The sequence below is a fragment of the Myripristis murdjan genome, chromosome 8, assembly GCF_902150065.1.
Source record: "Myripristis murdjan chromosome 8, fMyrMur1.1, whole genome shotgun sequence".
Lineage (NCBI taxonomy): Eukaryota > Metazoa > Chordata > Actinopteri > Holocentriformes > Holocentridae > Myripristis > Myripristis murdjan.
The window spans coordinates 16,881,688-16,894,632 of record NC_043987.1 but is presented as its reverse complement, the minus strand read 5'-3'; the positions used below and the strand labels follow the sequence as shown (position 1 = coordinate 16,894,632).

Sequence of the window (12,945 nt, the reverse complement as noted above, 5' to 3'; positions counted from 1 at the left end):
GAATCCCAGAACAAAATTGATTCAATTCTTTATTGCCGTCCTCAGGGGAAATTTTATCAACCCCAGTGGCGAAATACATGTTAGAAGTGTTCTTAGCCATTTAATTATGTGTAGGTAATATATATCTCTTACTGCCACCAAAGAGACAATGACCCCTTAATGTTTTTTTTTTTTTTTTTGGTAGAAAGTCAAAAGAGTGCCACTTTACAAAAGCCTAGACAGTTTGCTAATTCCCTGAGTGAGCAAGTCTCTCTTTCTGTGTGTCCTTGTCTGGAAATGAGTTTGGGCTTAATGAGACCAGCTTCCCAGTAATTACTGTCATGACTTTATTATTAGCCTTTTAACACACAAGGGCTAATCGCAGGCTGAATCTCTCCCAAGTTTTCCTCTGTCCTTCCTTGTGTCTACCTCTTCATGTCTTCAATGCTCTTGTTTTTTTTTTCCCCATCCATCTTTGTCTCTCGCTTTCTCGAACTCCCGCTCATATTCGGTCATATTCTGCATCTCTCGCCCGCGAAAATATAACTGCATATCAGTGTGTATCACTCTCTGTTGGATGCTTTGTTACATCGCAGAGGTTTCTAGCTGCTGTTATTGCTCCATCAATCAGCCAAAAGCACTAAGTGTCTCTTTCTCCCCTCAGGCTCTGCAGGAGAAGGTGGAACGTCTACAGAGGCAGCTGCACTGCTCGGAGAAGAAGCTGCTGAGCAAAGAGCTGGAGACTGACGAGCAGGTAATGAACTTCATTTCTCACTCTTACTTCCTCTGTATCTGTCTCTCTCTCTCCTATGATGCCTTAAATAAAGTTGGTAAAATGTCATGCTATTCCCGTCCTCCTCAAACTTAGCGTTTTCACCACAGGTCTCTTCTCTTCTCCTCTCTATTGACTTCATTTTCTTGTTAAACATGCCCTTTCTTGGGCCTCTTTGACCCCTAACCAACCCCAGCCCCCATCCCTTGTCTCCTCATCACCTGAAGCCCTTCACCCCTCAGTCACCATCCTTACTACCCCCTCCAGAGGGTCACAAAGGACCAAAAAATAAATAAAAAGCAGGGCTCCTCCCCTCCTTTTCTTCCCTCCCTACGTCCCTCATCCCATCTCTTGTTCTCTAGTTCAGAGTCAGATATGCCCCCTTGCACATTTCCCAAATTCCTTGAGATCCGGCTTCAAGAGCCAGTGCCTAGGGCCAGGCATGCCACCACCGCCAGCGTTCAGAGGGAAGCTTCCACACACCCATGCACACACACACACACACAAATGCATACACAGTCCCCATAGCACTCCAGAATGCCCTGTAATCAGGCTCTGCTTTGACCTTGACACTCAGAGAAGAAAGGATTAATGACTACACACACACACACACACACACACACACAGGAGGCTGTTCTGGTATGTACACCAAAGGCATTCATTCTCTTCTGTCGGCCTCAGATACGCCCATTGACCCTTGTACACACTTCACACACTTGTCACACACCTTGCTGTCTGGCCTTCATAAATCTGCAGGAAGGGGTCAGTGGTTTTTAGGGGCCGTGAGTCACTCACTCGGCCCCAGAGGAGCTGCGTGTCGTTTCCTATGAAGTGACCCTCGAACTTTGGTCCTTAGCCTCCTGTAAGGTCACGTCACATTGTCTGGATAAGGGTTTGGGTTACTGTGGATTTTTTTTTCTTTTTAGGTTTACATTCTTGTTTTTGTTACTGTTATTTGGTATACTGCGTGTGATCCATCATGGATGACAGGTGAAGCATAATTTATCGGTGAGATGTTGTGCAAAAGGTTTGCCAAAACTGCTGCGGGCCTCATGTGCTGCAAGTGTAAATGAGAAATGCTGCTCTCCTTGGACATTTCTGTAGAGCAGAGCCGTCATTCAGTTTGTACTCTCACAGCCTCTTCTTAAGTTTCTGTGCTTATTTTGTGTGTGTGTGTGTGTGTGTGTGTGTGTGTGTGTGTGTGTGTTTTCATATGTGTGTCTTAAGCCATACAATGACAATATTGCTCCCTGTAAGAGGTGAGATAGGCTGTGTCTGAATTATATATTTACTCCCACCTTAGCCTTGCTTCCATCTAAGGTGAGGTGAGACACAGCATGTGTGTGGCGTGAATAGGAAGATAACCTTCATGTTTATTTGTATTTCTGTGTGTGTATGTGACTGTCTCTGTCCGTCTTGTGTGCATCTGCATTGTCTATGTGTCTGTGTGTGTGTTTTTTGTTTCTGTTTTTTTGTATGTGTGCGGTAATAAAACCTGGGGGCCTCCTCTCTCAGCTGCCTCACAATGATATTGCCCTAGTTTATCTGCCAAGACGTGTCTTTGTAATCCGATCCCTCACACACTAAAACAGCCTTTCTGCCCAGACTTCACACAGATGTTGCCTGCCTTACTCTTGCAGGGCCCTCGCAGGCTCCCCAACTCTAAAATGGCGGATCAGCAGCTCACTCCTCACCGTGCGGTTCAATTCTCCTTGAAGAGAGGAGCAAAGTGTTGAAGAGCACAGCTCTTTGTATAAATACATAATGATACAGTGGGCACTGTGAACTGTACAAGTTTCAGAGATGTATCCTTGTGCAACCTGGGAGCTTGGTAAAATAAAAAAATAAATCCAATCTGTAGTTGTTGCTTGCATTGATGTAGACATAGTCAGAAATGCAGAGGAGTTGAACTTAAGTTCTGTGGGCTCAGTCATTTTCCCGTGTGCTGTTTTTGTTGAGGCACATTACATCAGCAGCTACCAATCCATCTCATAGTTCTAAGAACTTTACCAAGATCTGTTGCCACTTCTAATCTCTTCCTGTCTTTTTCCTTTTTTTTCCCCACATCTGTGAAGCGGTTTATCTTTTTTCCCTCTCGCAGCGAAAGCATTTTTGAATTCAAATCGCTCCTTGGTGAACTCTCTGAGTGCCAACTCAGTGGAGGTGGAGGCACAAACTTTGTGAGTGGCGTCGTTTTTGATATACCCCCTTGTTCCTGACAAGGTTTTTGTCACTTTGGAACAAGGGGGTATATCAAAAATGTATTTCCAACAGCTAGGTAACCCCCCCTCACCACCACCACCACCACCCTCAACCCCCCCGACCCACGCATGCATGTACACAGACACACGTACACACCCCAACTTCATTAGCATACATCAAGCTTCCAACGACGTGACAAACTTCATTTGAACGTTGAAAGTGTCGAGGGCTTGTTCCTTTCTGCTGGCAGCTGTCAAAAACCACGCCATGTGACAGTACCAAACGCAAGGGGAAGTAAAAACCGCAATCTAAAGACTATATATAGATGAAATGTTGTCACTTTAAGATGACTGGGAGGGGAAAACGACTGCTGCTTCTCAGTCTTCAAAACAGGAGAACCGCACTTCATCAGGAACAAACAAAATCTCGTTTTAAAAAGATGGGTAGAGATGAAACCTGATTTTTCTCGAGAAAAGTCAAAGTCCTTTTTCGCTGCTTTGGAAAACAATGGCAAACCCCCCCCTCCCTCTTTTTCTTCCCCTCTCACTCATCCACAATCTGTCAATGGCCAAAACTTCATGGCAAGGTTTGATCAGCAGTATTGTTCAAACACACCAAACATCTGTCTTAATGGTGAGGAGGCTTTCTTCAGACACTGTCATATACCTCCTGCCACCTGTCAGAGAAACAAACACGCCTTTGCTGTACAAAGATGTAGAAGCAGAGGAGAAAGATGTGTGTTTGTGCGAGGAAAACTGGAGATGTGAGAGGAGGGACCTCAGAACTGGCTGTAGAGCTGAAAGAACAATGTCTCTCCGGGAACTATTCAGATATCTTTAGGGAGTTTGAGAGATTTTCTGGTTTTGAATTTTATTACTGAGAGATAGAACAAAGACAGAAAGTCGAATTGGTACTTTGCCAATCCTACTCTGCATTTTTTTTGTGCGTCTGTGCTAGCCCTGCATACTTTGCCACAACAAAAAAAGGCTCCTGCCTCCACCTCCACACATTTCATAGTAAACAAGGACCAAGCTACAGTTAGGCAAACCATGGAAAGGTGTGATTACAAAGGTTTTTGCCTCTCAGTCCTGTTCTACAGTAAGAGCAGACACCTGTATCATCCACCTACAGGTGTAAGTATAGCATTTCAACACTCACTAGGATAAAAACACATTCACCAATATTGCAGAAATACAAAAGCATCCTTATTTTAAGAAACAGTAAACACGCCTCCCACAAATGATGCAGACTTGCAGTGGAGTAGCAATTACAGAATGGGCCCTCGTCTCTTGGTTGCAGCAAGGAAAATGGAAAAGCAGGTGCCATTCATTGCGGTCCAAATTATTGGTTATGACATACAGACAGTTAAACATCACAGATGCCAGTCAGCGCAATTTTGAAAATGGTGATAAACAGCAATGAGATATGTCATTCCACATAGTTTTGTCAAAATCCGATCAATTACGTCCAAGATACTGAGCATTATCAAACACCTTCCTCAAAGCAACCACAGTAACTGTTTAATGAAAGTCACTATGCATAATGTACATATAATTAAACAAATGGCGCCCCAGCCACCACGACCACCTTTAGGCTAGTCTTTAGAAAGGCCAACATCAATCAGTGGGAGACATCACACACCAGAGTTTCATCAAAATCCAATCAGTGGCATCCAAGATACTGTGCATGTCAAACAAATGGACTCGAACCATTCATAGTCGCTCCCATGAGCTCACTGTGCAGGATGAGGTCAATAAATATAAGTTTAAAGCTAAGACTGGTTTATTTGAATCCTTTTATAACCAGGACAATTTGGTGCAACTAATAATTTTAATATTGCATTGTTTGTCTTTCTCACTCCTAATCTCAGACTTGTGATCCAGCACAGGTGACCGCAAGTCATTAGGATTGGTGCCATGTTCACAACTTTTTGTACAGCCTCATACCTGATTGCTAGTTTGGGCCCCTTTTCTCGAAGTGAAGGCGAGCACCACCTAAACACACACAGACACACAGGCGTAGGAGTTATTCCTAAAGCAAACAGTCATGGCTTGTCTAATTTGATCAGCCTTACGACTGTATGTACAGTATCCAGTCCTCCCGGCTACGCTCTGCTCAGTCTGGTGAATGCACTGTAACCTTGCCCATTCTAATGTATGGGATGGAAAATGGAGACAGGATTCCCACAAGGGAGCTTGTAATTTAGGCAAGCGCGGATCTCTTATTGCTGCGGTGACTGCACCATACATGAACCAAGAATGCAAAACTAAGGAACTTGGCTTTTGAAGAATCTAGACTTATATTCAGAGTGGTTGGTAAGGGTTGTGTTTATTCAACCATTGTTTGTTGCTTTGGTCTGAGGTAGTGGAGTGTGTTTTGTCTTGGCCAGCCATTTTGTTATGACTACTGACGCTGCTATAGATAGAGATAGACATTTTGAAAATCTGCACTCCCATGGCTTCAGCTCATTTTTTAACTTCTGGACATTCAAATTAAAGCTTCTGAAACCCATTTTTTTGCGCCACTTGTTTGAAAAGGTCACTCTCAAATTACACTTGACTCCATTTTCACGGAGAGGAAGACACATTGCTGTAAACTGATGGACTCTCGCCCCTAGATTAGTGGCCCGACACGTTAAAACGAACGGGGCGGAGGGAGCCTGAAAAATTGGCAAAGTTGTGGCAGGCTAATCTACTACACACTGTGCCGAGACAAAGTGAGCTGCTTCGTGTTGGGATCATTTATACTGGGGGTTGCTTTGAAGTGCTTCCCAATCCCTTTCATTGTGCCCAGGAAGATTAATTAGCCAAAGCCAGAACAATCAGTTAAATCCACAACAGGAAAATTATTTTAGGAAAAACAATCTTTTTCCCCTCCCCCGCACCTCATTCACATTCTCCGCACTTGAAAGAATGGACCGACGAGAGCGGGTGAGATAGGGAGCACAGGGATTTTCTTAATGTTACCCGGACCCAGCCTCTGTCAAACACATTATAGAAGCTGAAATGCTCAGACTCTCCCCGCTTACACCTTGATATATGTGGGTGAAAACTGTTGCTCCTGACTTTCCACAGCTCCGCTTGATTTCTCAAGGCTCTGTTAAACTATTCACCAAAAACTTAATTAGTTGGTTCAGCAGTTCTTTTCAAAACGTTGTTAACGCTTTTACAATACTGTAAATGCTCTGTGTTTGTGTGTGTTTCTGTGTCTGTGTGTGTGCATGTGTGCCTGTCAGTCTGCCTCTGTGTGTGTGCGCGCGTACATCCATGTGTGTTTGTGGGTAAAATGGGGGGGTTGTGCTAACCAAACCCTTTTCAACTTCTGTAATCAGACTCTGGTTTAGTAAAGTGTAATTTAGCGCCAGACAGACTTCCTCCAGTCCTCCCCAGTGGAGCTAACTTGCTAGCTAGCAATGGGCCTGCCGTGTTTGATGTGTTCTGCCCTCCACCAGAGGCCGGTCCTCTCCAAACCCAGCTGTGTCGAGCCCATAAATGTGCTGTATCACACAGTATCTGGCTGTAATCGCCAGCGACCAGTAGGGGGTGTCGTGAGGAGCGAGCCGCCTGGTCTGTGGACCCCCTGTGGAGATGTGAAGGAGCTGTGAAGAGAGAGGGAATACTCTGAGCCATGAATAAAGAGGGGATACCCACTGTCTGTCTGTGTGTGCCGCTTCCGAGTCAGCTGTTCATCCGGTCTCAGCGTCTGGAAGTACACACGTGCAGTCGGGCACTCAGAGGCACTCTTTCAACTGTCAGATCAGCATTATACACTGGACTTCTTTATTCTTGATCCACTTTTAACAAAACACTTGTGACAAAGTGTTTAAAGCTTTAAAGAGAAACAGTATGAATACAAAGAGAGCAAACACATCACAATTTTTAAGATGTTAAGGCCCGCGCTTGTGTGTCTGAGTGGATAATAAAGATACATTTTGGTCATTTATTCATTCATTTGTACAAAACCAGCTCTGACCTCCACCAAGTGACCTGAGCTGTTTGGTTTTCATCCCTGCGTCCTCCCAGGTGACTGCGGTGCGTCAGGAGTACGAGGAGAAGATCAAAGGCTTGATGCCAGCCGAACTCAGACAGGAGCTGGAGGACACCATCACCTCTCTCAAAGCTCAGGTGAGGGCAGCATCTTTTTGACAAGTAAAATACAAAGGACCCCAACATAATCACTCTGGTTGGATTTAGTTACAAGACTATTAAAAGGTATGCTGGTTTGTTCACGTTGTTCTGGGGTCAGTTCCATGTTTTGTCTTTTTTTTTCTTTTCCATCACAGTCTGCTGTGCTCTATTTAACGAATGTAGACCATACTGCATATGCCATGTTTTTAATACACCACTTACACTTGTAGTAAGCCAATTGTACTTACACTAAAATTCTACATTTTTCTATGGACTATTTTTGAAAGAAATCTCTTTCCTAAATTAGTTTTCTTTTTTTAGTATTATTTTTAGTAGTGTTTTTGTTGTTTAATGTGAGCTAGATGAGTTGCCCAATAAGTGAAATTCCTTTTACGTGCCGGATAAAGCCGCTCTCTCTCTGATTTCAGGAAAATAATATGGGAGGCATTCTACAACCATAAAAATTAGCCTATGATAGACCTTTGAATCAAGAGACAGTGGGGTTGGGTGGTGAGTAGGAAGACTGTCCTTCAGCCTGAATGCTACAAGTCAAACCCAAATGATAGATTAAAATTTACGCTGCTGAAGTTTGCTTGAGCGAGACACTGCATCCCGCCAGCTCCGGGCTCTGCTCTGTAGCAGGTTCTGCACTCTGACCTCCCTGCAGACAGGCAAGTAGAAAGAGAATTTCTCCTCTAGTGATCAATACAGTATAACAAAAAAAAAGAATTAAAATCACTGATGACAGCACAGCTCAGTTCTGGACAAAAGGCTGTCAGTGTAACAGTTCACGTCCACTTGGGGGAAGAAGATCCAATGCGGTTTTGTGATTCTAAGGCTTTTTTTAAGTTAATATTTTGTCCTTTTGTTTCCCTTCCCAAGCTACAAATTGATCAAAACCATCATCAACTGGACCCATACCCTCTGTGTGAATATGCGTGTCACAGTTGTTTGTTGGATTTATTTGGACTAGACCAAAGAGTGGCTGGGGGTGTTGATGGGGTGGCATTCAATCATAGACATGGCTTTCATTTCAGATCCGCCACTCCTCTTTGAAGCCCCCTTCTCTCTCTCCCTCTCTCTCTCCCTCTCTCCATCAGATCACACAACCATCCCTTCCGCAACCACATTAATACAGCCATGGAGCTACTCAGAATCCTGTCTCTTATTAGTTTCCCTGGGCCCTTTTCGACACTGAATTGCGGCAAAGGGCTTTCAGTTCCTAAGCATTTACAACATAAACAAAAGAGGCTTCTCTGTAATGAAGAGAGGGGCCTGCAATACAACAAGTTTTTGTAGAAGGGGGTTCGTCACAAACCCCCGCCTGCTTCGAATAGCTCTACCAAGATCCCTTTTCAGTGCACAGACCGCAACCCTGTGATCGGATATGTTTATACGATGTAATTCGTGACCAGAACGGTCTCCCTTCTCATCGACGATGTCTCGGGTTTTGCACATTACAGTGCATTATTTTTACATAGAGGGAAAAAAAAGGTGGGGAGAGTTTCGTCTCTCTGGAGGCATCCGACCACATTTCGATGGGGTTTTGCATAGACTTCACCGCTGCAAAGCGCCAAATGAAACGCTAGAACTTTCCTGAGGTTTCCCCCACAGAAAGGAATGCACCCTCGGCTCCAGTACGGTAGTCTCAGAACAATGCAGATTCTTTTGGAGTCGTGATTATTCTGCCAGGCTCTAGATGCCGTGTAAATGTAGATGGGGTTTATTTTCACTCCAGCCAGTGACACTTCATAAATAAACTTATACCTTGTAGCCAAACAAAAGAATGGTCTAAGTGTGGCCTCCTCTCGCAGCGTCCTAACCTCTGGCTCATAATCTCCTCTTCGTCCCCATGTGCCCTAACCCTCCTGCCCTAATCTCCTGACCCCCCAACCCCTGCTGTCCTGACCCCCGGACCCAACAACCAAGCCATTCTTCCACATTCCCTCTACTTAGCTAACCCCTGCACCCAAAAACCCAACTGCCCTAAGCCCTCATACCACCTCCGCCTCCTGTTTCCATATCCTAATGCTCTGGTTTCGCACTTCAGCACTTCCAGAAACACAAGTGATCAGAATGAGTAAACCTTGAAGAATGAGCTGCCCTAATGTTTGCAGTATGTGTCTGTGTTGCAGGTTAATTTCCTCCAGAAGAGAGCGTCTTTGCTGCAGGAGGACCTGGATGCCTGTCGCAGCAGGAGGTTAGTATGATTGTGTTTGTGCGTGTGGTGTGTACATGCGCATATGCAACTGTGTACTTTTGTGCATGCCTGAATGTCACACCAGTGCACTGGAAAGAGTGAGTACAAATGCAAATAGATCTGTTCACTGCATGAGGGCCATCTATGAACACCTAAAAACGCATATATATGTTGTACATTAGATGAAGAACTGTTTAAATGCCCTACAACCATTTCCAGTGCTGAAGCCTTTGATTTGCCTCCCATCCATCAAACTGTCAGAGCCATTCATATCTTTATGGAAAGCATCTATACATAACGAGTGATAACAGACCTAGTCAAATGATGCTGCCACTCACATCTTGGCAAACATCTCTATTGGCTGTCAGTCATAAATCAAATTACACAACTTGTTCATTGACTCGACATAGTGGCCACACAACTTTAGTGAGTGACATGTTAATCTAATGGAGAGAATTAAATAGAGAACAGTCAGTCAGAGAGAGCATGTATGAATTGGTGGTTAAGATGACATTCTTTGGAATCGTTGTAATGGATGAACAAGTGTAGATGCTACGTCAGGTCTGGTTTTGTTTTCACACCCAAACACCCCATTTCCATCTGTACAGGTGACCATGGAAGTACTAAAGCTGCACCTTACACTGGGACATGAAGGATAAGACGTCCATTCAGATGTGAGCATTTCTGACTGGGTATTTCATACACCTGTCATGTCGTCGGACCAGTCATTTTATTTTTTTAGTTTTATGTGCTGTTGTCTGTCATGACTTTTAGCAATGAAAACACTATTTATTCATTGTCATTTTAATTTGTTCTGTTGGAAAATGAAACTTTGTTTTAATGTTCAAAGCAGTTTTTTTTTTTTACATTGTTCCATTTGATATGTGAGACAAGTCATTTATCAAGTGTCAAGTCCACACCAAGAGGCACCATTTCAATAAAAGTCTTGATGTATATTTTTTCTTTGTGATGCTTGTTTTTTTGTATTGTATGGGCATGTTTTTCATCTTCTTCAAATACCTGCTTATTAATCTGTCAATTAAAGGAAGTCATGCTGTTGCCTTTGTTTTTATATGACCACAACATGCATGTTAGGCAAGATTAGCTCTGTAACTTTACACCAAAGTCAAAGACCTTGAATCCCCATCTCTCCCATCACTATTTAGCATTGCTTTTCCGTTCAAGCCCCCATTTGAACTGTAAAGAGTAGTTGGGGGTTTGTGGTTGTTTCAGATAAAGAGCTCTGGGAGTAGATTGTTTGAACCTCAGGCCAAACACTACAGTCCTTGGGCCCAGTGTTTCTGCCTTTGCCACCACTTTGTGTTTTACCAATGGCTCCACTCAAACCCAAGCTGAATGACCCAGACATTTGAGTCCACAAAATGGCCACTATGTCTCCAAGTCTCCTCCGATGCCTATTGAGTGCAGAGGTTTTATGACGATAATAACAATTGGTGGACCAAGGATGGGCTTCATAATGATCCCCCCTCTGCTGGTATTTTGTGTCTCTGGTAGGTGAAGAATGCATGGGCTTGAATACTGATCATTTCAAGGGAATCCTATTTTTTCCTGGAAAACAGTTTGGGGGCGTTATTATGTTGAAAAAGCCAGATTTGATTTCAAAGAGGCCTCACACTTATTTGCATTGGAATTGCTTTCTTTTTACCCATGCAGTTCGCGCACTTCCACGTGTTCCCATTGTCCGTGACCTGTTCTGCTGTCTCCAAACGAAACTCTACACCCCTCGCTGTATTTATTTGATGTGCTGATTCTGCTGCCCAGGCAGAGAGAGTGAGAGAAGAAACAAAAAAAGAGAGAAGAAAGCAGAGAGGACTGTCAGACTGACATCTGAGAAACAGGAATTTAGTCTTTCAGCACAAAGCCTTTGTAGAGACTGTTGTTTCTGGAGGGAGTGCACAGAGGACTCGTAACTATTGCAACATATCGTTCTAGGTGCGAGTGTGTCTGTGTGTGCACATGCATAGGTTTGTGCACAAACATACTTGCAAGGAAGTGTGTATGAGAGTGTGCATGCCTTGTAAGTGTGCTGATTTCCATGTGTGAGAGTCAGGGTGACTCTACATGGAGTCATGGACGAGCTAAAGGTTATTGAATTCTGTCCTTAGGCCTGAGTTTTGTTCATTTGCATCTTAACAGTCTTCGGGCATAGCCTTGTTTTATCGGCATTAATGCTCTAAAAAAATGACCCTGAAATAGTTTTGCTCACTAATTGATTGTGTCTACCACCAAAATAGCCTCCATAATTGTGTTCGTGTAAATACAGGCCATGAATGTCATTTCCAAACAGCCGACATGGCCCCATTAGGGATCAAAGGCCTTGCTTCCTCTCAGTTATCTCCACATCAGAGAGAGCAGAGGGCTGCTCTGTGACAGCCAGGGAGCTCCCAGGGCTTCCACTGCTCCAGTATATCGCTCTGCTGCGCGGCAGGTAGCCAAACCCAGCCCCACCCAAGGGAGCCTGACTTAACACCAGGGATTAGTGCTTGCCGCTGGTTCTTCCACCAAATGCTGGTCGGGAAAATTTTGGTGATTTTCATGAATTTCCATATAAAGTATTCAAAAAGCATACCCTTTCCAAATATGTTGCACATTGTCAAAATGCTTAGATGGTTAAAAAAAAAAAAAAAAAAGACCCTGTTGCATGACTGCGTGCCTGACACTGATTCAGAAAGGATGTGTGCATGGTTTAAGTATGATGCTGACTGATAAATATGACGCAAAGGATTATCATTTGCAAATGTGCATTTTCTGTCAGTCAACATAAATTCACAGACAAACCGCAAACCACTTTTAGTTCATGAGTGTTTTATTTATGTACGATGGGTAGCAGGTTATCTGGGGACATGAATCCACAGAAACAGCAGGATTTTGGATTGCGGCACTGTGTTTTTTTCCTTTCAACATGGAGTAGGTTGATGTAAGGTCACTCAGTGTCTCTTTTCCCTGTTTTATAACACGATTTGCACGTGTGTTCGCAGGGGGAGCTGGTAAGTGGCTGAGCGCTTTGTATGCAGATGTATATCACATGACAAACCTCTGGGATTGACTGTATGTCAGTGTGTGATTGACAAAGTCATTGTGCATGCGCGTGCGTGTGTATGTGTGTGTGTGAGCCTGTGCTCTGTGTCACTGAAGCTTTTTATAGAGCTGTATTCTGAGTCAGACCCTAGGAGGCCTGTGTTTGGCTGCTGTACGCTGCCTGCATAAATAAACCTGTTTATCACCAACGCTTCACACACACACATCACCCTCAACGCATCTCACTTACTCCTCTATTTATTCTGTCTTCCATCATGTTTTCTCCCTCCTCTGTCTTTGTCTGTCTCCCAGCTTGTACCACTCTCGCTTTGTTGATATGGTATTTATGGCGATGGTTTTTCTTTTTTCCGGGCCTGTCACTCAAATGCAACGACAGCAGTGAAAAGGATATGCAACTGTGATTTGAGAACAAGTGGGTTAGCAGCTATGCAGCCTAAGTGAAGAAGGATCAGTGGGTTGTGTTTATTTGTGTGATTGTGGCATGGATTTTCTGTCTGGGGCTGATAGTGTGGGTTGAGCAGAGGGACAGAAGACCATGTGGGACTTCCACACCATCAAGACCGCGTGGGAGGTTTGTCTGCGTCTGGGTATCTATATCTCTGTCT

General features: G+C 43.9%; 1 protein-coding gene across 2 annotated transcripts in view; it reads left to right on the top strand.

Annotated features, from left to right (window-relative positions):
- The window catches only part of cep112 (centrosomal protein 112), a 120,767-nt gene extending 110,518 nt beyond the window's left edge, over positions 1 to 10,249 (top strand). The window contains exons 23-26 of one of the 2 annotated variants that reach the window (XM_030057929.1): positions 644 to 733; positions 6,976 to 7,077; positions 9,216 to 9,280; positions 9,889 to 10,249. In XM_030057929.1, the coding sequence (XP_029913789.1) occupies positions 644 to 733; positions 6,976 to 7,077; positions 9,216 to 9,280; positions 9,889 to 9,892 (261 nt within the window). In that variant the 3' untranslated portion in view covers positions 9,893 to 10,249. The remainder of the gene's footprint in view (positions 1 to 643; positions 734 to 6,975; positions 7,078 to 9,215; positions 9,281 to 9,888) is intronic. The other variant, XM_030057928.1, reaches the window with a different exon arrangement.
- Positions 10,250 to 12,945: the final 2,696 nt, after the last annotated feature.